This window comes from Sminthopsis crassicaudata, chromosome 1 (assembly GCF_048593235.1).
Source record: "Sminthopsis crassicaudata isolate SCR6 chromosome 1, ASM4859323v1, whole genome shotgun sequence".
Lineage (NCBI taxonomy): Eukaryota > Metazoa > Chordata > Mammalia > Dasyuromorphia > Dasyuridae > Sminthopsis > Sminthopsis crassicaudata.
Genome location: NC_133617.1, coordinates 333,905,473 through 333,930,217, shown reverse-complemented (window position 1 = coordinate 333,930,217; position 24,745 = coordinate 333,905,473). Strand labels below are relative to the sequence as shown.

Here is a 24,745-nt window from a genome sequence, read left to right as displayed (position 1 = left end):
GTTTCAATTTCATCATCTGAGAATTGTCTGTTCATATCCCTTGACCATTTATCAATTGGAGAATGGTTTGGTTTCCTATAAATCAGGGTCAGTTCTCTATATATTTTGGAAATGAGACCTTTGTCAGAACCTTTACTTTTAAAAATATTTTCCCAATTTGTTACTTCGAAGGTTTTTATTTCTATGTAAAACTGCAACTTCAGAGAGAGGTCAAGAAAAAGGTGATGCCTGAGGCATAATAAGTATCATAATAGTATTCAGGGAATGGATATTAATAGGATATTAAACCCAATGTTGTTAAATAAAGTCAAATATATCACAAGGGATTAAATTAAAAATACCTCTGTTCCATGGTGATGCAGAAAAAAACATGGAGACATGCCTAGTGTATGAGCCTTGAATATATTATGGAAATACTTACTTTGTTTCATGAATTAAAAATAAAATGAAATAAATAATTTGTTTTTAAAAAGCCCAAGTGGAATAGTCCAAGAGCCACTTATATCGACCAATTTGTTGTTTTAGAATGAAAGGAAGTTTAATATGACTTGTTACACATATAGCCTTTATGAAATAGATGAAAATAAAAATATATAGAATACATAGAAACAGAAAAAGGTCCAGGATGTCCAAAAGAAAGTTTAACATGTGACAGATTAATCTCATTTCATTTATTCTTTGAAAAAGTATAAAATATAGATGAGACCAATATTTGTTAATTGCTTTGTAGAGCTTTCTATGTATTATAGCCCAAAGCCTATTTGAGGATAGGTTTGCCCTATCACAAAGACTGATTCTATTTTGGGAATGTAGTATAGTCAATTACTTAAAAATAAGTTTTACTGAGTTCAAAAGCAGTGAGATAAAAGATCATAAAGTTAATTATTTTTCAAAGCACATTTATTGGGTTGACAGATGGCAAATTAAAAAAAAATAAAATTTTCAAAAGCCTTTAGTGAGTTAAAAAAGTATGACTTTTATTAATCTATTTTTGAATTTTTTCATAATATTCTAAGTATTTAAAAATCAACTTCCTTGATGTAAAATGATGCAAAAAAAACCCCTTTACTTTTTTAATCCTTGAGTCAAGCCATTTTTTTGCATTCATTCTCTTAAGAAAAATTTCTAAAATGTCCAGACTTTGTAGACCTTTCATACCTAGGATGGAACTTAGAAATAACTCTCTTCATAATATTATAGAGTTAGACAGAATCTCATAAATCAAAATCAAATTAAAAACAAATCTTGAGGGCAATGGCATGGTGTCTTGTGCATGTAAGTGGTCAGCAATGCCTGACTACTGAGCATCTCTGAAGAATAGAAGTAAAAGTTGTCTTTGTGGAATTGTGTGTTAAGAAGAGAAAATGGATGGTTAATATGGTAAGGGTGAAGGAGAACAGGTTTAAAATCCAGAGTGGTTCCACAATGGTTCACTGGTACCCTAATGATGGAAACTGAAGAAGGCTTACAGATTTTTTTAGACTCCTTTTGTTATACTTACAACAAGATGTTGGCCAAAGTAGTAAGGATAAACATGGTAGTTTTTTAATCAGTATTCTGCAAGGGATTTCCAAACTGATGAGAACATAAGTCCAATTGAATATTTGAGCATGATTATTTGTGTTTCCTTCCATTATTTAACCATATGCTTTATGTAGATAGGGAGTTTAATTTAAGATTTGTGGTACTTCGTTGCCATCCCCTAATATCTAATACTATTGTAAGTAGCCTGTATACATTTAATAAATAAAGCTGAATGAATACCTGAATCATTCTTTTTCTTGGGGAAGTTTTACTTATTGCCTAAAATTTTTTACAGCTTAAGGAAAGTAAATAAGAGTGCCCTTCAGAGTCCTTCTAGGTTGTGGGTAAGCAAAAAGACTTGGCAGAACAATTCCTTTAGTTGAGCTCATGAAAATAGGGTGACTAGTGAACCATCTATTGGCCTTAACTATTATAGCTCTAGTAATTGGATATCTGGCCATTGAAAAGTTGGAGCTATTCATCAGGCTGCAGTTTTTCATTTGCTGCAAAAGGTTCCTCATCTGAAATTAGGCGCAGCAAGGAATGGAGATAAGCTAACCAGAAAGGTTCCCAGTGGTCATTAAACTGTATGTGATTTGTATAAAACAAATGTGGTAATAGTTACATCACTCTAATAATTTAAGTGGAGATGTGTTTAGAGAAGATAGAAGGATCAAAAGTCTCTGTAATTTGGAGAAGATTCCATTTCTAAGGTACTTTATCATTTCTAAGGTACTGGAGAAATGAATATCATTGATCTATATGCTAGGTTTAAAAAATAGCTTTTTATTTTCAAAAGATAAACATTCATCCTTTAAAAATCTTTTGTTCCAAATTTTTTCTCCTTTTTCTCCCTCCCTTAAACAGTAAGTAATTCACTTTTTTTTAAAAACATGTACAATTCTTCTATACATATTTCCACATTTATCATGGTGCACAAGAAAAATCAAATCCTGTGATTGCAAGGAGCACAGGTTTCCTGAGGTCTCTCAACTGAAATACATTCTTATCATTATATTACATTAAATCAAACAAGAACCACATAATTTTGATTTCATTGATAAATAGAAGAAATTGGTGATGGAACAGAACTAGCAGAACTACAAACCATCATGGGATAACTGAGATTTTCCACAGGGAGTTGAAATTTATGGCTTACTGACAGAATTTGTCTTCTTTCAATAGAGAGAGCATTGAATGTGGTATTTAATTAGCAAGAATCTGAAGCTACCAAATGTCATACTTTTTCTATCATCTCCCCTAACCCCCACTTATCCCATCCTTGACACACAGCTTGGGAATCATTCCCCTTAGGGACAACTGCTTAAGTGGCCTTAAGGTTCTCCAAGATCTCTTGGGTTTTCGATACTCTGGTACATTACCTCTTACAGGGCTTATGTCTCAAGGCCACAGGTCTTTCTCTTATGTTTAGCCATTTTTACATTAAAAAGTCCTCAAAATCCCCCCCCCCCTACTATCTAGGTCAAAAGTCACTTTCTCCCTGATACCTCCCTTACTTGCCCTGGGTATAACACTATGGTGAATAGAATAGAATTTATAGGATATTTTTCTTTCCTTCAGATTTGGGGTTAAAAGCCATAATTCTGACCTTTTTGCTCAATTAAGGGTCATGTCTGTTATAAGCGATAAATAATGAGGGGTTAGTGGAAAGAGAACTAATCTTGAAGTCAGTAAAGACCTGGATTTGGATCTTGCCTTTGACATTTAGCCATGCAATTTGGTGAAGTCCCTTAGCTTTTCTAAGTCACACACCAGGGAACTTGTGCTCTCTTCCGCCCATGGTATCCTTGGGAAGAAAGTGCTTTGTAAATCGAAAGTGGAAGTCAGAATAATTCTTTGGATCTCAAAGCTCCATAATGGTCTTAACTGTGTTAATGCCTCATTTTGGCAAGGACACAGACCAGAGATCAGAAAGGCTCCCTGTGAAGTATGAACACTGGCTAGTTCTTCCAAACTGGACAGACTTTGACTAAGGTCCTGCTCATTTATAAAACATTGTAGTAGAGGAGGCTGAATAGTAAGAAAAACATCACAGCTCCAAACACTGGAAAGCAGTGATTGTTTTTCAATTGTGTTCAATTCTCCATGACTTCATGGACTATATGGTCCATGTGTTTTTTCTTCGCAAAGACACTGGAACAGGTAATTTTCTTCTACAATAGATTAGGGCCAACAGGGGTTAAGTGATTTGCCCAGAATCACATAGGTAGTGTCTGAGGCCAAATTTGAATTCAGGTCTTCTTGACTCCAAGGCGAGAGCTCTAGCCACTGAATCATTTTGCTGCCCTGAAAGCAGTAGAGAGGAAAGCAAACACAGGAAAACTGATGAAATCAGCTCATTTCTGAACATTTACAGATGATGCTGACAAGATGAGGTCAATTTACAGGTGGAAAAATAGAACAGTTTAAGTGAATTCTCATTATTAGTGATAATGTAACTGCCATATATGGACAAAAACATTCAGTATCTGAAGTGCTATATGAAGGTGAATGATAATAACAATGAAAAAATATTTAAACATTTTAATGCTAATTAATATCTTCTATAATCTGCCATATCTGGACACAAACATTTCAGTATCTGAAGTGCATTTACTTCAGATAGGTAAATAGCAATAATAACAGTAAAATATATAAAGCATTTTAATGCTTTATTATGCTAATTATTATCTTTTATAATCCTCAATATAATCATAATGTGGATGATACATATCCAGCACACATATATTTCCATTTTACACATGAGAAAACTGAAGCTAAGAGAGATTAAGTGATTAATACAGGATTACACAGTTTATAAGAGTCTGAGGCAGGATTTGAACTTGTCTTCTTGACCCTCTGTCCAGTGTTCTATGCAGTGTACTACATGACTCTCTCATATAGCTAATGCGAGGAAATTGTTATTTAGAAGTTGTCAGGAAGAAAAGCTAGACCAAATTGACTACATAGAGCAGTAATTCAGGCTAGAAGCAGCAATTCTGTAAGTGCTGAGGGACCAATTTTTTAAGAATCAAAAATAGAAAAAATATATCAAATGATTGGAAAAATCATGAACAATTTTATTTAAAAATATGTGCAAACAGGCACCAATGACTACCTACCAATATTCCTATTTTTTCATCTTTAAAAAAATTATGCTACATGTAGACATCTTTGTTTTTTTTTAAGTTAAAAAAGTATGCTTCACTTTATATTCAGATATAATCAGTTCTTTCTCTGGATATGGATATTTTTTATTTATAAGCCCTTCAGAGTTTTCTTGGTCATTGTATTCCTAACTATAGTGAAGTCATTCACAGCTAATTGTCTTACAATGTTGCTATTACTTTATACATAGTACATTTCACTTTGCATCAGCTCATGGAAGTCTTTGCAGATTTTCTGAGAGCATTCTGCTTATCATTTATTTTTCTTTTTAATTTTTTAGTTTATTTATTTTTAATACACATTGTTTTATTAATTATGTTGGGAAAGTAAAATCAGAGCAAAAAGGAAAATTCATGGGAGAGATAAAAGAAAAAAACAGAAAAAAGAAGTGAACAAAGCATGTGTTAATTTATATTCTCTCCTTAGTTCTTTCTCTGGCTGCAGATGGTATTTTCTGTCCAAATTCTATTGGGATTTCTTTGGATCACTGAACTATTGAGAAGAAACAAGCCTTTTAGAGTTGATCATCACACATTCTTACTGTTATTGTATAAATATATTCCAAGTTCTGCTTGTTTTGCTCAGCATCCATTAATGTAAATCTTTCTTGGCCTTTCTATAATCAGATAGTTCAATATTTTTTTATAGAACAATAATATCCATCATCTTTATGTACCACAACTTGTTCAGCCATTCCCTAATTGATGGTCATCCATTCTTTTTCCAATTCTTTTCTATCACAAAAACAGCTGCTACAAACATTTTTGCACATGTGGGTCCTTTTTGTTCTTTTATGTTTTCCTAGAGATACAGACCCAGTAATAGCACTGTTGGGGGAAAGGGTATGCACAGTTTTACAGCCCTTTGGGCATAGTTCCAGATTGATCTCCAGAAGGGTAAGGTCATTTCACAACTCCACCAAAAATGCATTAGTGTCCTAGTTTCCCACATCCCTTTCAACATTTATTGTTATTCTTTCTTGTTATTAGCCAATATGAGAGGTATGAGGTGGTACCTCAGAATTGTTTTAATTTGCATTTCTCTAATCAATAGTGATTTAGAGCATTTTTCTCATATAACTATAAATGGCTTTAATTTCATCATCTGACACATATATTGTATCTAGGATATGCTATAACACATTTAACATGTATGGGATTGCCTGTCATCTAGGGTAAGGAGTAGAGGGAGGAAGGGAAAAATTTGGAAAAGAAGTGAATACAAGGGATAATGTTGTAAAAAAATTACCCATGCATATGTACTGTCAAAAATTATAATTATAAAATTAATAAAAAATAATTTCATCATCTGAAAATTGTCTGTTCAGAAGCTTTGACCATTTATCAATTGGGGAATGATGTATATTCTTATAAATTTGACATAGTTCTTTATATATTTTAGAAAGAAGATCTTTATCAAAAATACTGATTGTAAAGTTTTTTCCCAGCTTTAAACTTCCCTTTTAATCTTGCTTCTGTTGGTTTTGTTTGTGCAAAAACTTTTTAACTTAATGTAATAAAAGTTGTCCATTTTGCCTTTCATAATGTCCTCTAGTTTTTCTTTGGTCATAAATTCTCCCTTCTCCAAAGATCTGATAGGTAAATCATCTCTTGTTTTCCTAATTGGTTCATGGTATCTTTTTTTATGCCAAAATTGCGTATCCATTTTGATCTTCTTTTGGTATGGGGTGTGAGATGTAGGTCAATGCTGAGTTTCTAGCATGTTATTTTCCAGTTTTCCCAGCAACTTTTGTCAAATAATGAGTTCTTATTCTGGAAGCTGGAGTTTATCAAATACTAGATTACTATAGGCCTTACTTATTGTAACATGTGTACCTAATCTATTGCATTGATCCACCACTCTATTTCTTAGGTAGTACCAAATGGTTTTGATGACTGCTACTTTATAGTATAGTTTTAGGTTTAGCACTGCTAAGCCATCATCCCTTGTATTTTTTTTCCATTAATTTCCTCAATATTCTTGATCTTTTGTTATTTCAGATGAATTTTGTTATTATTCCATGAAATAATATTTTGGCAGTTTGATATGACACTGAACAAGTAGACTACTTTAGGTAGAATTGTCATTTTTATTATATTAGCTCAGCCTAGTCATGAACAATTCATATTTTTCTAATTGTTTAGAACTGATTTTATTTGTGAGAGAACACATAGGCATTTTTGATGAAAGCATGAGTAAGAATGTGGCACTCTTGGAGGGGAGATGAATGGAAGGAAAGAAGCAAGGGATATTTTGAGAAAGTAAGCTAATTTTTTTTGAAAATATTACTTATAAATTATTATAAAAATACGAGAAGAAAATAGTCAAATTTTAGAGGAATGATTTTTAGCAGAAAAAAGAATTGAATTGTTTGAATTTCTGTGTGTACAATTGAAGAAAAATTTCATTTTCTTCTCTTTCTCCCCTGTGTCCTTCTTCTCATCTTTCCTTCCTTGCCTCCTTCCTTCCTTCCCTCCTCTCCTCTTCCCTTCCCTCCTCCCTTCCTCCCTTCCTCCCTTCCTCCCTTCCTCCCTTCCTTCCTTCCTTCCTTCCTTCCTTCCTTCCTTCCTTCCTTCCTTCCTTCCTTCCTTCCTTCCTTCCTTCCTTCCTTCTTTCCTTCCTTCCTTCCTTCCTTCCTTCCTTCCTTCCTTCCTTCCTTCCTTCCTTCCTTCCTTCCTTCCTTCCTTCCTTCCTTTCCTTCTTTCTTCCTTCCCTTCTTCCTTCTTTCCCTTCCTCTCTCCCTTCCTTTCTTCCTTCCCTCTCTTCTTCCCATCTTCCTTCCTTCCTTCCCTCCCTCCTTTCTTTCCTCCTTTCCTCTCTACATTCTTTCCTCCTTCCTTCCCTCTCTTTCTTTCTCCTTTCTTCCTTCTTTTGAAATTGGGGTTAAGTAACTTACCCAGGATCACACAGCTAGGAACTATTAAGTGTCTGAGGTCAAATTTGAACTCAGGTCCTTCTGACTTTAGAACTGTTGCTCTTATCCATTGTGTCATCTATTGTCCCTTAAGTAGAAATTTCCAAGAATTTGTTCAACATAAATAAATCATTTATCATGGTAGAACAAAAGATGTCCTTCAAATAAACTTCATTCTATGTAGCCTTTGCAAGCTGGCCTTAGAGTCAAGAAAAACCTGTTTTCACAATTTACCTCTGACACTTCCTGGTTGTGAGACACTACCTGCACAAACTTATTTATTTCTCCATGCACTTTATTTTTCTCAACTTAAAACCTGAGATGATAGGGATCCATAGAGTTCTTATGAGGGAATGAATGAAAAGGGTTTTATGAACCTCATAATCCTATAGATATATTGATTGCCATTATGGTATACTGACTCAGAATGGCTTTGTGTAAGACCTATTCTTAGTGCCTTGCTTTTGCTGTTTGGAACATGGAGATACTCCATATTAATTTATCACTTCCATTGGGATGCAACTGAGAAGCAGGACATAATGATTAAAATACCTTAAGTACTTCTTCATCTTTGAGGGATTATGAAATACTTTGAAAAGGCAAATGTATAACACACATACACAAATTCCCTCAGAACAAAACAAACAAACCAAAAAACCTCATGAAGAGAAGAAAATTCCATCCCTGTTATAGAGGAAAAGCAAACACATTGGACTGGGCAAGAGTTGGGGTAGGGCATCTGCAGAGAACAGACCTTTGAAGGTACTGAGGATAAGAAGTATTCAGAATTTTGTCTGTTTCTCAGCAAGACCATAATGAGACCAACAAAGTGAGGGGAAAAATGCTTGGTAATTGTGGGGGAGCAGCTTAGATACTAGACAAAAATTTATATAGTGCTTACTGAATGTCAGTGCTGGAAATACAAAGAAAGAGAAAAAAAACCTTTTTTTTCCAGCTCATATACAATGGAGGAGACATCATGCAAAAAAAAAAATTACACATGTTTACACACATACACATATACCCACAATGACAATGTAAATGGAAGTTTATCTCAGAGGGGAGGTAGAAGTAAACCTGGAAAGACCTCCTGTAGAAGGTAGGATTCTAACTGAATCATTAAGAAATCTAGAGGAGTCTTGGATGGTCATCCTTCCTCACTAATTCCCACCTTCTATATTGCTACTTTAGACTTCCTATTGGATCACCCTTTCCCCAGCATGAAATGTAAAAATTAGGGGAGAGGGAGAATTTTTAGTTATCTGTGTACTGAAGGGACAGGAGTTTATGTGATCATCAGATGCTATTCTAGATGACTATTTTCATGTTAAGGGTCCCATGTTAGAGTACAGTCAACTCTGGACACTTTGAGGATTGGTTACTTGGTGAACAACTCGTTTAGGTCTTCTTCCTCTGGTTATTTGCCTTTGATCCAATTGAATGCATATTGACTTCTCCTCTATACTATGGAAAAGGATTATTATAAAGAATATAGAACTCTTAACAAAAGATGTGCTTTTTAAAATTAAATAATTGGCTAGGGAAGAAGAAGGGGGTGGAAGAGTAAAATTTAACAACATTGAATTTTACCATTTGTAGACCAAATTATTATTATACCTATACCTATCTAGCAAAAACAACTGAAGGTAGAATATGGCAATTTCTCAGGCTGTGACTAGTAAATATTACAGTTTCTCTATCTGTTAAAGGGACCCCACTTGGGTCCCTTTTAGTTCTAACTAGAAGATTAAAATCTTGAAGGCCATAAATGTGAGCTCCATAGGTTCTAGTTAGTTCCTTTGTTGCTTTTGGCTAAATTCTGCCATTTCTTCATAAATGTCTGTACTTGATTCCAAGGGACATGAAGCAAAAAAAGTTGACAAAACTATTACCATCAGCGGAAGAGTCAGAAGGCTTACTCTACAGAAGGGCAATTTCCATTTATGGTACACTATCTCAGGCAGTTCCTGACTACAGTTTCCACTTTTACTCACTGGCTTAGTTGAGTAACTAAGAATTTTCTGAATTAAAGAAATCAAAACCTCTTTTCTGGTTGATCAACTTTAGGCATATTGATAGCATCACATTCCAAGGTCCCCTTGAAATGACTCTATATAAGCAGAAGACTTCAGTCTTCACATTTGGGAGGAAGTGTTATATTTAAATTCTTGCCAACCCAACTGTGCCAAGAATAAGTGATATCCTAACAGCAAAAAGAGAGCCACAGTACTCTGCATCTCATTTCTCTAAAATTAACATCTTGTTATTTATCTTAAATTCGATGAAATAGAGAGGAAGCCAATGCACAATACCTACTTTAAAAGATCCTATATGATTCAAGGATAGTTTTTCACAATAGCCAGGTTTTCTATAGTGCTATAAAGATTACAAAATGTTCTACAAATATTCTCTCTTTTGATTCTCATAGCAATCTTGGGAGGGAGGTCTTATTATTAGTTCAATTTTATAGATGAGGAAGCTGAGGCAGATAGAAATTAAATGATTTGCCTAGGGTTACACAGGGAAGTGGAAGGGAAAACATCATTTATAATATAATTCTACCTATGTGCCAGGCACTTTGCTAAGCTGACAAGTGAGGCTGTATTTGAATTCCTGGTCCAGTACTTTATCTAATGTGCCACCTAGATGGCTTTATAATAGCCCAAAATGTGCATGATGATGCTACTCACCCACTATCATTCACAACTACATTTTAGAGTGAGGAGAATTTTCGACCCTGTCATTCTGCAGGTAGAGAACAGTCTCTGTGAGATTAGAAACAACTTTTCTTAGGTATACAGTGAACAAATGCCAGTTACAGGGGTAGATCACAGTTCTCTTACTAATTAGTCAGTGTTCTTTCTAATATGCCATGCTGTCCCTGGTACTAGTAGAAATGCTTTCTGCTCCTCTCCTCATGACTTCTAGCAATCTGTCTTATGAACTATGACAAATTGATACAAAAGCTTCATTCCCTTCTATGGCCAGTGATTGCTAGTTGGGCTCACTGGGAATCAAGCTCATTCTGTTGGCCAGTGGTTTAGTATTCTAAATATATGAGCCTTTGCAGATGATAGTCATCAGGAACAGGCACCTTTAAGCTAGTTGCATAGGTATTATCATCTCCTCTAATTGAAGCTGTTCTCTATTGCTTTATGATTGGCAAGGAGGTGACTTTGAAGGTTCCAATGGTTCAAACTCTGGCTGAAAAACCCTCAAGTTCATGTTGATATGGAGAGAGACTAAGATGACTGGACTAAGTTGGGAGAGATTCATTATCAGAGAGTTGACCATGAGGTCAGTGTTTTTATTTATTTATACTTGTTATTAATTTGTTGTTTTTTGTTTGTTTTTTGGGGGCCACAACAGAGATCTTATGAGACTCATAAGGTCTGTGTGACTTAGATCCATAGTATACCTGCATTCAAGAAACAGGTTCATTAGGACTGAAATCATAAATATTATGAAGATCAGGATATATGAGTTCTCTAAAAATGAGTCTTTCTTTCTTAATATTCTTCAATATATTGGTAGAATATATTATTGGTATATACCTACCAATATCATTGGTAGAATGATAAGGAAGAGGAGATATCTAATATCTGAATGGCTTTTGCCTAATTAGAAATAAGCAATGTGTAAATAAAGAAATGGAGCTGAATATACCTTATGAATGTCCCCAAAATTCATATATATATTTTCTAATGTAATCTTTCTCAAATTAAGTAAAGATAAATCCATTATTTTGGTAGGTTAAACCTCAATAGTGTTTTAACACTAGCTTATTCTTCTATGTGGTGTTAATTTGTCAATTTGCCCCTGACTCAGAGAGACTGACACTGTCCTTTATTCATCATAAGTGCCATGATGATATTATTGTGAACATCTGATTAAAATAGATGTCTTTATTTGACCTACAAATGAAAATTTTCTCTTTATTTTTATAGACTATGATTTGGAATTTACTTTAAAAAGAATGGGTCCTTTTAAATCTTATTCATTGGTTTAATGGCAAAGATTGAATCAGATTTCTTTATTTTCCAAAGTATTGGATTTTTAAAGTCCTCAAAGATTAATCCAGATGGTACTCCTCTTTGTCCACCTAATCCCTCCAATAAAATATAGCTGGATGGATGAACTGTGCTGATTTGCATAGGTCCTACTATCCTTGAAGAGGCAGAGCAAACAACTCTAACAGTTCAGAGTTCTATTTTATTCTGAAATGTCTTATTCCCTATATGACCTTAGATAAATTGTTTAACTTCCCTCTCCTCATTTATAAAAGGAAGGGATTTGACTAGATTATTACTATATTTCTCCCACTCCCAGATTTTATGACTTTATAGAATAATAGAATTTTAAGGTTATTAAGTTGATGTGAAAAATTTAGTCCCTTAATTGTGAGTGATTCTCAACCTATCTATTGCATTGCTCAATTTTGACAGTTCTGAAACTTGTAGTTTCCAAAATGTAGTTAGAACTGAGAGTGTCAGTGAGGTCTGATAATGTGAATTGATTAAAGTGTGTTTTTTTAAATTCCAATTGAGCATTGCCATGTTCAGGCAATTGGACGGTGGAGTAGATATACCATTTGTAGAACTCTGAATGAAACAAGGTTTCTGGGCCATCTGGATAGCATTTGCTCAATGCTTCAGTGAGGAAAAAAAAAAGACTTTAATTGGCTCCCCTTTTGCCATCCACTATAGTGATTAGGTCTATTTTCCTGTAGGACAATAAAAGTGGCTTCAACAATGTGAAGAGTAGGAAAAAAAAAAAGCTGTCTCTAAAGCTGCTAGTCTGTGAAAAGCAGGCTTGGACTTTGTAAATGATTATTTGCAAAACGTGGTTTTTTATTTGCCAAGGTTTTGCTTCAATTTAAGCTAATTCCAAGGTATCTCATATAAAGGACTGTGAAATGCAGTTCTTATAAAAATATTGGCCATTATGTGAGATATTCAGAATATGGCACTATCTTTTGAGTATTCTGTGACTCCCAAATGGTGAAAAGAATTTGCTTTTGATTTCTCCAGCTGTCTTTGTAGGGCTCTAGGTCAGACTGGATTGCTTGCATTGTAATAGATGGAATGACTACATTGATTCCCCTGTCCCCTCTGTAAAATGTGTTAGCTGAATCTTTCAGATTTATCATATTTTGGTGGTAAGATCAGACAATGCTAGCCTGAAGATAATTATCTGTAAATAGGGAACATTCATTCAGGGAGGTTGCTTTCATTGTCTCTTCCTGTTTGTGTGTATATGTACAAATATTAAGTGACTTGTGAGGACCAAATCTGACCTTTCCAAAAGGCTAAATACATGGGAATGAATGAGATAATATCATATGGTGAAGAAAATCTGAAGTAGAGGCAAGTGATTAAAAAAAAACTAAATAAATTGAGATTTTTTTGAGGGAGTGAAGACTACCGAATTTAAATGTCGGACTTTTTTAAGTAGAAAGAAGCTTTCTATAATACAGTAGCTTTTATTGATTGAAGATGTCAATTTGAGCTGGTCTTTGAACAAATAAATCACTGTCAAGTATGATTTAGCATCTTATGTCAACTTGATTCTTACTGTTGACATTTGGTTGCTTGATGTGTTTATTGTCAAAGTTGCCACATTAGAATATGTTCTCAAAAAGACTGAGAACCAATACCAAACAGTGATATTCTTAACAGTCACTCTCTGCATTTGAGTGTACCCTCTGCCCTCTGTCTTTCTAAAGATGTTTTCTTACTAGGATGCTATTATTCTGTTATGTATTAGCTTGGTGAACAATCATTTATGTTCTTCAGCCAATGACAATTTTATTTGATCCAGAAACTGTTCCCCTTCCTTTTCACCTCAGATATTGAACTGGGAAATGAATATAATAATGAAGACAGCTGCATCTCTGAGCTGTGCCTTACTTTATGACAAAAGAAACTGGCTATTGAAAGAAAAAAATATAGTGTGAAACACAGCTGCTAGCAAAAACTCAGTAAATTTAGTCTCTCAAATCTCTAAGCCCATGCATAGATTTGATAGCAAAGACCAAAGAAGTACTCAGAATATTTGGATTGATCTGAGTGATTATATTGAATGGGGGGAAATGGGAAATAAACAGCTTGAATTTTCTGTGAATGACACATCTGTTATAATTATTTAGTTTAGGAATCACTGGCCACATACAGACAAACTGGTAACACTGGTTAACCAGTTCTTGCTTGAGTCACACTCTCTTAATAAGGCAAGGATAAGTGCATGGATTTATATAGTTGATCAAGACCTTATTCTCTATCCCAATTATCTCCTGAAATACAATAGGCACATTGTGGTCTAATATTGGGACAGAAGAGAACAAGACATGATATTTGCTTTTCCTTATTTCTGTTTGTATGGCCTTGATGGAAAACACAAGATCTAAAAGGCTTCTCAGGACTCAAGGGAGAGGTGCTATTCTCAGAGATAACAGTCAGTCGCTTCAGAAGAATGAAAACAAAAAACAAAACCAAAGGTTTCATGTCACTTGGTGCATTTAATCCAATATATCTCAGGAAATGAACAGGTCACCAGCTGACCTGGCTTCACTGTTAAGGGAACCTATATGGGCCCTAAGGCCATTTTAACAGTTCAAGTAAAACCCAACCTTATTTTTTTTTAAATTTTAATAAAAAAGAAGAAAATAATAATCAATTTTTTCCCCTAAGATGTACCTTTGAGCAAAAGGGTTGGCTCTACTAACCATAAATGCTTTTTGTGCATTCACTAGGTCTGGTGCTACTCCAGGGGAGACACAACAGCAGTGGCTAACTGTAGCCCATGCTCCTTGAGGGTCACTGGAAGAGGAAGAGTGCCTGGTCCCGTTGTGAATGCAAGCTATATATTTACAATCGGTATCATAAAGAAAATATAGAGATCTTGTTAGGAGTAGTGCTTTTTGCTTCCCTACATATACAGCTGTCCCTACCATCTTTTTACTGCATGCATTTAATTTCCCCTTCACTACTGAGACGTGTTAATGTTTTTACTGTCTATTTTTTGGAAATATTAATCTAGAATACTAGGTAACTGATAACTCATGTTTATACCACAATATCTGCCTCTATGACCTGTATTATTTTGGTCCTATGACACTGGTGAAGTGTAAAAGTTGTTCTGACCCCTAGGATATATATAGCTATATCTCTAAGTTGGGAGGTAGGGGAGAAGTGCCTGGTGGAGGCACAATAAGGGGATGAAATGGAAATATTACAGTGAAGGATCCCAGAAATGCAGGTTTCCTACCACAAATTTTGCAGTACAGTTAAAATTTAAAAGTGATTTTTTTTAGGTACTAATTCACATTTGAGCTAATTGAGAGAAGACAGGAGAACATATAAGTATTTTAAGCTATGTCTATGCTGTTCTCTTAGAAATTAGCTTTTTTATTTCCAAAGTCTGGGTAGATGAGTAAAATATCTTCTGAGTGCATTACAATTTGGAAAAAAGGAACTATTGTTTACTGACTCTTGGCTGAATCAAACTATGTAGAGAGGGGTGGCAATATTTAAAGGAATGTTAGAAAAAATTTGGTACACTTTTGAAAAATAATTGTTTCTCATTGCTATTAATCCCTATGTAGATATTAACTTCATATGAAATTAAAAAATAGATTCTGGTGGCAGAGGACAGTAGGAGTTGATGGATTAAGCCCCTTCAAGAGTGTAAATGGAAGAATTTCCAGTTCCCCTGGAGATGTAAGCAGCTGACCAGAAAGTAGAATTACAGATTTGGCTCTATGGGGGGTGAATAGGGGCTGAGGATAAAATGTGGGAAGAATTGAGGGTATTAAAGGATTGGTGCCCAAGAACGGGGATGGGTAAAACTCCCATAATTTCATGTCATCAGGACAAAGATCCCATGTTACCAATGGTCAGTACAGTGGATACAGTACAGAAAGAACAAACTGAAGTCAATTTATCCTGGGGAAAAGAAAATAACAAAGCTTATACAAGAAGAACAGCAAATAAAATTACTTCTATCAAAAAATCACACACGGATTATTATACATACATGGGCACACACACGCACACACACACACAAGCAAGAATGTGCATTTTGCATGACAGATTCTTGGAAATAGACATTCTTAGCAAATATGGATGACAGATCAATTGTAATTTATTTTCTTTTAACACTGTATCATCATAAAGAAAACTGGTATAAATGAAAAAAATCTATTTCAAATATCTACATCTAAAATTTTAGGCAGTGAAAAAGCACTTCGTTGACAAGGAGTGTGGAATGATGTATGTTAATTGTCAGAAATTGCTGAACGCCTTGGTTAGTTGCCACAAACAAATTCACATATCAGAACGAACAATACTGCTAAATATTCCTTTTTTTGTCTTTGTTAAAACATACTGGGGAAAAGAAAAAACTGGAAATTCATACATCCTTCAAAATTTTGAAATTTAAGTAATATTTAGAACCATAGATGAAGAAACACTGTGGCATTGGTGTAATATACACAATGCACTTGGTTTTGTTTTTTTGTTTTTTTATCTGTAATGTACATCAAATACTTTACAACAATGCATTAACAAAAGGCAAGAAACATCTTGCTGTACAGAGGAACCCCAAATGCAACTTGAAGCCTAGATTCACAATGAATGAAGATAGTAAACAAAGTGTGAGAAGCTGTCCCCCATAAAGTATGTAAACTATTCTGTTTCTTGTGCTTAACATAACCTTCTTGTTCCATCATCCACTGCTGTTTCCTCCCTCCTTCCTTCTATCACATTCAAAAAATAGCACATTTGTTTTTTTTTAAGACTCTATAGGACCAACAGTAAAAGTTGTCCCACACTATAATATTTAGGATTTTTTTTCATTCTATTGACTTTCAAGTTAACTTTCAACTCATTAAGCCTTCTAAAATATCTCTTAATCAAGGTTTCCATACTGGTTATCAGGGCCTTCCTATGGAACAGGCTTTTACAAACTAAATTTGCAGGAAAAAAAATGTCTTGTGGTGTATGCATGCACATGCACAGTTCCTGGAGCTGTTCCTTCTTGCCGAGTCTCAAACCCAGGAATCTGGGGAGGCTGGGTAGTGGCTTGTTTCATAGTTCAGTTCACTGTAGGGACGTGCCGCGGAGTAGAAGTCGACGTAGTTGCCAGTGGACTTCAGTCCCAGGTGCATGTTGTATTCGCTGGCAGGTGGACGATGATGGACTTGATCCTCAAAGAAGGACTCGTCATAGTTTCTAGTGGAATTCTGAAACGGCTGGTAGGTCTCGTAATCTTTTCTACTGGGCTCCTGTGGGACTGGCTGTGCTGAAACCTACAGAGGAAAGACCAACCCAGTCCTGTTAATCTGTTTTCTCTGACACTTAACTCAACATTAGTGAATGTTCCATTTCACTAGTGAAAAGGAGACCCGGGCTGTCTGTGCCATCCATGGACTCAATAACACAGCCTCCTTCCTCCTTCAAGCCTCTCTCAATTTCACCAATAGCTTCTTGCTTTCTCATGCTACTGTTGACAATAATTATCTTTTTTTTTTTTCTTTTTTGCTTAGGCAATTGGGGCCAAGTGACTTGCCCAGGGCCACACAGCTAGGAAATGTTAAGTGTCTGAGACTAGATTTGAACTCAGGTGTTGACAATAATTATCTCTCAGAGAGAAGCAGATTAGAGGCTATAAAATTCGAGACCCTAATTTACATTTCTTACCCATTTTAGGGAAATATTCAATACTGCATGATCCCCAGAATTTTGCAAACACAGCAAAGATGTAAAAAGTCTAATGGTTTGCCTCATCCAGCTTCCTACCAGTGTGAAGAGACTGAATCAATACTTTTCTGTTTCCTATATGCATGGAAGAGCAGCTATATTCTAGGAAAGAGAGGTCTATTCTGGCACATTTGTCAAAGTGACTTTACCATCATCATAAAACCTTTGAATAAATACACAGATAAGTGCACAATAAGAACAGGAAATGTAGTCAACATATTCAACCCTTTGGAATAATAAAAGGATTTTTTATTCTGATTCAGTGAAAAAAAAAAGTGTCTTTTTTTTCTCCCCAAAGCTATGCCTAGGGAGAAATAGGACCTTAAGCAATGTGCACCATGGACACATTTACACATCCACATTTTTACATGGGTAAAACAAGCCAAAAATGAAGAGATAATCACCTTGAAAGGCAAAATAATTCACAAAGACTACCACAAAACCAGTGTGTATAACATCATTCATTTTGCCTAGTGATAGAGGGTACAAAGAGGTAAAGATAGAAGGATGATTATATGTATCTGAGCCTTAGGATTTTTTTTTCTCAGCACTATTAGATGAATCTATCTCCTTCCCTGCTGGCTGTTTTCCTGCATCACTGCCCAGGTACCTAGCTCCTAGTTCCTATTGCACGAATCCCTGGCCCCTAGTCCATTTTTAAAATAAAAAGTATAAAACTTCACCAATTATGAGGAGTTGGGAGGAAGAAAAAATTAGTTGGATTATTAAGTATTCTTCAATAAATTGTTTTAATTATTTTAAAGTACACACAAAAGATAACAATAATAATCTTTCACTGATTAAGTTGCTTTACTAAATGGGAAGTAGTAGTATGAGAGGAAAAGTGAGAAGGAAAAAGAAGCAGTAGATTTAGAGACAGAAAAGCCAGGTTCAAATCCAGCATTTATACTTTATGACTGATATGATCCTAGGTAACAAAGTCACATTTTTGTACCTCATTTTATTCCTCTGTAAAATGAAGGAGCTGAATCACTTGATCTCTTTAGTTCTTTCAAATGGCAAAATCTAATGAACTCTCTAAGTGGGATATAAAGTTTTCTAATTCATTAAGTGATCCCAAGATCACCAATTTAGACTTAGACTAGACTTTAAAGGTTGCTCTTCTTTCAGTGACAGATAAGAAAATTAAGGCTTCTTGAGCAAAGCTACTTATGAAGATCCTTTACTGAGATGTAGTAGGGAGATACAATTTGCTCTGGCAGAGAGCATCTCTATTCTGACAAATGCATGGATGCTAAAAGATCTAAAGTTCAAGTTTCTTGATTCTGATGATAGCTATATAGATTGAAACTCTGAGCCATGTTTAAGGCCAGTGGATCTCTATATTTCTGCTTAATGTAAAGACAATGAAATTCCTACTGTTTCAAGTGGATATGACTATATTACACCTTAGAAACCATTGTTAGAGAAAAATGTTACATATGGGCAAAGCCTGAGTTCAAATCACAAGTTTAGAGTTACCCAAAGTCTAATATAGCTGCTTAATTTTTATGTATTTAAGTGGGCTTTTAAAAGTTAATACATTTTTTTGGAGGGGAATTTGAGGGATGGTAAATAAGAAGTTTTTAAATAGCTGTTACTTAATGACTTCTAATGTAGTATGTTATTAACATGGATTTATTCATGCTTCCATTGCCTCTCTTTAGGGGAAATGCTGTGATCGCAACTCTATATTAAGGTTATACACAATCTGGTATAGTGAATCTCTTGAGGCAGTGTGGTGGATTGGAAGGATTGTTGGGTTTATCCTCAGGAAGACCATGTACTCCAATTCTGACTCATATACTTAAATGGCTGTTTGAATCTGGGCTTATCACTTTACCCCAATGTGTCTATCAGTGCCCTATTTAATGACTAACAGAATGATATAAAAGCCTAAGATATTTGTCTCAGATAAGTGATAGTGGTTGTCTAGTTATATCTGACTCTTTGTGGTCTCATTTGGGGTTTTCTTGGCAAAAAAATACTAGAATGGTTTGCCATTTCCTTTTCCAACCTATTTTACATCCTATTGCGTGAGTCCCTGGCCCATAGGCCATTAAAAAAAATAAATAGAGTAAAAATTCACTAATTATGAAGAGATGGGGAGGAAGATTAGTTGAATTATTAAGTATTTTCAATAAACAGTTTTAATTATTTTAAAATAGATACAAAAGACAGCAATAATAATCTTTCACTGACTGAGTATAAACAGGGTTAAGTGAGTTGCCCTGAGTCACATAGAAATTATCTGAGGCCACATTTGAACTTGGATCTTTTTTACTTTAAATCCAGAGCTCTATCTTGAGCCCTGACAAATAAGTGGTAGATATTCTCAAAAATGTGTGAAGAGGCATACTTACCAATTCTTTTGAAATCCTGCGTGTTCAGAAAGAAGACGCTATGGAATGAAGATTGAACTGTTTGCATTGTAAAGTCCTATTTTTTCAAGTTTTAGGATACTGTCTCAGATGACTGTGTTTAGCCCCCATGGCAGCAGTGTCAAACTATGTTAATTCCATTTGACAAGTATTTTAAAATGTTCTTAAATGTGAGAAATAGTCTAGTAGAGAGGCTACAGAGTCAGAATCTGAGTTCAAACCCTGCTTTTTATCTTAAACTCCCCCTGTTAATTTTTCTTGGAATAATTTTTCTTAACTGTAAAATTTAGTGGATAGGATTGGATGGTCTTTAAGGTTTTTTTCCAGCTCTGTTCTATGATCTTAGAAACCTGAACTAGCACATTCCATTATGTTTTTATTTTTGGCTTAAGCTATGTAAAAATCAATAATGTTAATACTCTCCTTTTATAATAAGTATTTTTCTCAAAATAAAGTTGTAAGATAGCTCATATTATAGTACATATGCCATTTGTGTGTTATCAATCAATCAACTAGAACCATTATTTGGCATCTACTGGGTGCCAGACATTGTATAAATGCTGCGGATACAAAGACACAAGTGTGGTTCTGTACCACACCTGTGGATTTACTGGATTATGTGAGATTCCCTGGAGGGTTAACACCAATACAGGGGCTCCAGCAACAACCCAATATGCAATGTAAGCAATTTCTGGTGATGAAATTATCTCTGCTCTGGCCATCTAAAGGCTAATCTTAGCACATTCATTACTGTTTCATTGATAGGTGTCCCAAAGAGCTAGAAAGCTAATGGCTTTCTTTATCTGCAAAATTTCAGAGCCTAATGCTTGGAAAGGAAACATCAAAACCATGTTATATTTAAAGGCAAGTTTTATTTGGCTTTTGAAGACTTAAGGCAGTTTTGGAGTCATATTGGAATATGAAGCAGTTTTTGAATGCTATAGTTATTTCTAATCTCAATGGACCCATTGTCTTATTGTGCTCCTTTAGACTTTAAAATTTGAGTATTAGACTAAAATTGGATTCAATGATTGTTTTAAATCAGTACTGTGACCAGTCATAGTTATTGAGAAGTAGGGACGGAAGTGTCACAAAAGGCAAACAGGGATATTTGCAGGTTCTCTTTACATTAGTGTGAATATGTAGTTGTAAAGAAGATACATGTTCCCTTCTATATCATTAGCATGGCAGAGGTGCCAAACTCTTAGCCACAAAACTCCTGAAGGGGGCAAATAAGATTAAAGTGAAACTGGGGATGTGTTTAACAAAATAAATAAAAATACCACACAGATAATGTTCATGTGTTAAAAGGCAGACCACAGGGATTGATTTATATTTGAGTCTGACATAAATATTGTGTGAACGATAGGCATAACAAGGGCAAATCACTTAACCTCCCTGAGCCTCAGTTGCCTTATATATAAAATAAGAAGGATGGACTATGTTAGGTTCTTACTAAGTGCTAATGAGATAATGAGATATTGGGTTTTTACTAAGTGCTAAGTCGGTACTTAACAATTTTCTAGTTCCGGCCTTTCCTGGGAGTTTGACTTGTGAATTTCTGGGGAAGAGCTTGCATGCTTAGGAGGAGCAAGTTCATTGATTGAAGTAATTTTTCCCAGAAGCCCTTGCATTATCCCACGCCCATTCTCTGGGAAGATAAAAGAGGGCAGCTCTGGAGGAAAAGGGAGTCTCTGCTCTAGACTAGACTTGAGGCAGCTCTCTGCAGGAAGGGAAATCACTTCTCTGGACCAGAGTTGAGGCAACTGTCTGGAGACAACGGCTCTCTACTGGAAGAAGAACCTGTCCGAGAGATTTGAGTTAACACAGCAGATCTCCTCGAGAGCAATCGGCAGCTTCTGGAGACAACAGCACGTTACAGGACTAGACAGTAACTGAGGACTCTTTTGTCTTTAAATATCACCTCTTATCTAGTTGACTATTGATTGCAATCTTGGGCAATATTAGCTGTTGAGAGAATAGAATGTTACTTCTCTTGACCCTACTATCAAATAGTGCTGCAGATGGAGTCTTTGCACAAGACATGGCTATCTTCTTATATATGAAGATTTTTTTCCTTTAATTTTCTTTTTTTTTTTCCCCTGAGGCAGTTAAGTGACTTGTATAGAATTAGTAATATCAGCCTGGCTTTTAAGAATATCAACTTTTTCCTCTTTTGTTATGGCCCTTTTGTTTATGCCTCTGTGACATTTGTGATGTACTTAAATCACTGAGGTGTCTAATCGCAGTTACTTAGCACCATCATCATTCAGTGATTATTTGATGTTCAAATAGATGGCAGCCTTTGAAGGCATGAGAGCAGGGTTTGAGCTCTTTGCTCTTAGGTTAACTTTTTCATTTGGATGAATAGGAAGTGAAATTTCTCTACTGAGTCTGGATAAAGTTCTGGTTTATTTTTAAACTAGTTAATTTGTAATCTCAACATCATAGAAACACAGAACTGGGAGGGCCTTAGCTAAATTGAGTACAGTCCTGAGAAAGAACACTCTCTCAATATACTTGAGTGGTCAGGCAATCTTTGCCTGATTTCCAGTCACTGTGGGAGTCAAGTATCCCCTAAGATCTATTATTCACCAAGACCTTTTATCCAAAGACCATGACATATTTGGGGGCACTCATAAAATATCCTCTCCCCTTCTCTCTCCTATCCTTCAGATTTTTACATATCATGTAATTCATATGCTTATATTTTGGACATTTCACATGATTCTAACTAGAAAAATAATCTAAAAATTGTATTACAATACCTGGTTATGTTTGATATCTTCAGCAGGTGCACCATACGAATTTCTGTACAAAGTTGAAATTCCAGTGTTTTGAGCTGTAGGTAAAAATCAAAGCACAGAGTGTTAGCCTGGAAGCCAAAAGGCCTAGGACAACAACAGTAATAAATTGGTTGTGAGGCCATCACCTAATCCAATGAAGATCTTTTTATTATGGCTGCAGAGAAGGTAATGATTTGGCCCAGCTTTTATCCACATTTCAGAAATATGGTGGAAAAGTTTAAAAAATAATCCTATGAAGATTTCAAAGCACGTCAACTTCTTATGATTATGGTCATGTCATAGATGGGGTCAAGGGAACACAGAACACAGATGGTGAATTTGCAAGTTTTGTTGCCTTTTTTTCCCCATTAAAAACAGACTGACAAAAAATGTCATTCACTAAAATAGAAATTTATGTTAGTATCTTAAGTTATCTGTTGAGTAATCAATTTGTAATTTGGAAATGCAGATGATTTTATTCACTTTTTAGATAGCCTTCTTAATAAGGCAATTGATTAGCAGTATGTATGCACTGACAGTTTTTTTCTTTGTAACTGGGAAAGTTTGAATATAGAGTGCTAGGTATGATGGAAATTCTTCCCTTTTTCCATTCCCTTTGTCTCATTCCTGGATATCCCTGATTTAAAGGGAGACCTGTTTTTCCAATTGCCAAGAGCTTTCTTGATACTGAACAGAGAAACTTAGCTGCACCACTTTCAGGACAAGATCACCTGGACTCTAATTTATTATTGTGAATGAAAGAAATGACTTCAAGACTACTCTAAAGAACTCATGATGAAAAATATAATCCATTTCCACAGAAAGAGCTGATGGAATCTGAATTCAGATTGAAGCTTACTAATTTTTTTGTTTTCTTTATTGTTTTTATGAGTTTTTCCTCCCTTTGGCTCTGTCTTCTTTTATAACATGACTTGTGAAAAAATGTTTTGTATGCTTACACATCTTTAACGTATATCTGATTGCTTATCGTCTCAAAGAAGAAGTAGGTGGAGGGAGAAAGGAGAAAATTAGAAACTTAGAATTGTAAAAAAGAATGTTTAAATTGTCTTTACATATAATTGGAAGAAAATAAAATAAAATATTATTTAAAAATAAAATCCTTTGAAATATTTTTTAAAAAATAATTGGCCCAAGAGGACAGAAAAAGTTACCATTATGGGGAAGATATTGGACTTATGATTTCATTGACTTGGATACTCCCCAGGAGAGGAAACTCACTTCTGCATTAATGCAAGTTGCCACCTCCTCTGAAAATTATAGTCTTAGAGAATTGCACAGAAAGATTAAGTAAGTGACTTTCCTATGTTCACAGAGCCAGTATGTGCCCAAGATGGGACTTGAGTCAATGTTTTCCTGGCTTTCAGTCCACTTCTCTATTCCTTACAGCACGTTGTGACTATGACATTATATAGGATGTACCAAGTGAAGGATTAGTACTGCACAGCAAAGTTTAACTGTTGAGTTTAACTCTTGCTCCAAAAAACCCCATCACTCTCACCTTAGCTTGTAATGTTTTGAAAACCTTGAAGAAAACAGACAGGAACTGTGGTGCACTGGTGAAAAGTGAGCTGGCTGGGGAAAGGATGAGCTTTTTCTTTGTTCCTCAGAATAGCATGTATTTTTCAGAAGGGATTCTGTCCTTCTGTATGCTTGATTTCCCTCCCTGTCATGTGACAGTAATCCCTCTGTGCCAAAGATGTTTCTAGTGGAGGCTGAATTCTTCCCACGATTTTGACCTGCTCCACCTATTTCAAGTTGACAGTGTAGCTGAAATTGAACTTATGACAGTTGCAAATACAGAAAGCTGATTTCTGCAGCAACTGTGTGTCCTTGTAGGCATCAGCTCAGATGAAGGCTAAAGGGAGTTCTCCCTTTCTTGCTTTCTTTCTCCTTCTCTCTTTAAAAAACAGAACACACAATTCTCTGTTTCAAGCATAATCAACCTATTTAAGATCGAAAGAGCTTTAAAAATCTACAAACGACACATTTATAAATAGGAATACAGTGTTTGCTGAAAAGAATCTGAGAAGCTCAAATGAGAGAGCTTAATCCCTTGGGTGAATTGAAAGTCAGGCAATGTAGCTCCTAGTATCACACAGTCCTGTTCTGAAGAGTGCTTCTGAACACGTAATGTTTCTAGGGAATTGTGACAGCAAGAAATAGCTGTAAAAGTCCGTTATGCTTGAATGAACA

At 35.2% G+C, this 24,745-nt stretch overlaps 1 protein-coding gene across 1 annotated transcript in view; it reads right to left on the bottom strand.

Annotated features, from left to right (window-relative positions):
- Positions 1-9,898: 9,898 nt before the first annotated feature.
- The window catches only part of CTNND2 (catenin delta 2), a 1,154,077-nt gene continuing 1,139,230 nt past the window's right edge, over positions 9,899-24,745 (bottom strand). The window contains 2 exon segments of the mRNA XM_074279123.1: positions 9,899-16,913; positions 22,514-22,587. Coding sequence (XP_074135224.1) covers positions 16,653-16,913; positions 22,514-22,587 — 335 coding nt within the window. The 3' untranslated portion in view covers positions 9,899-16,652.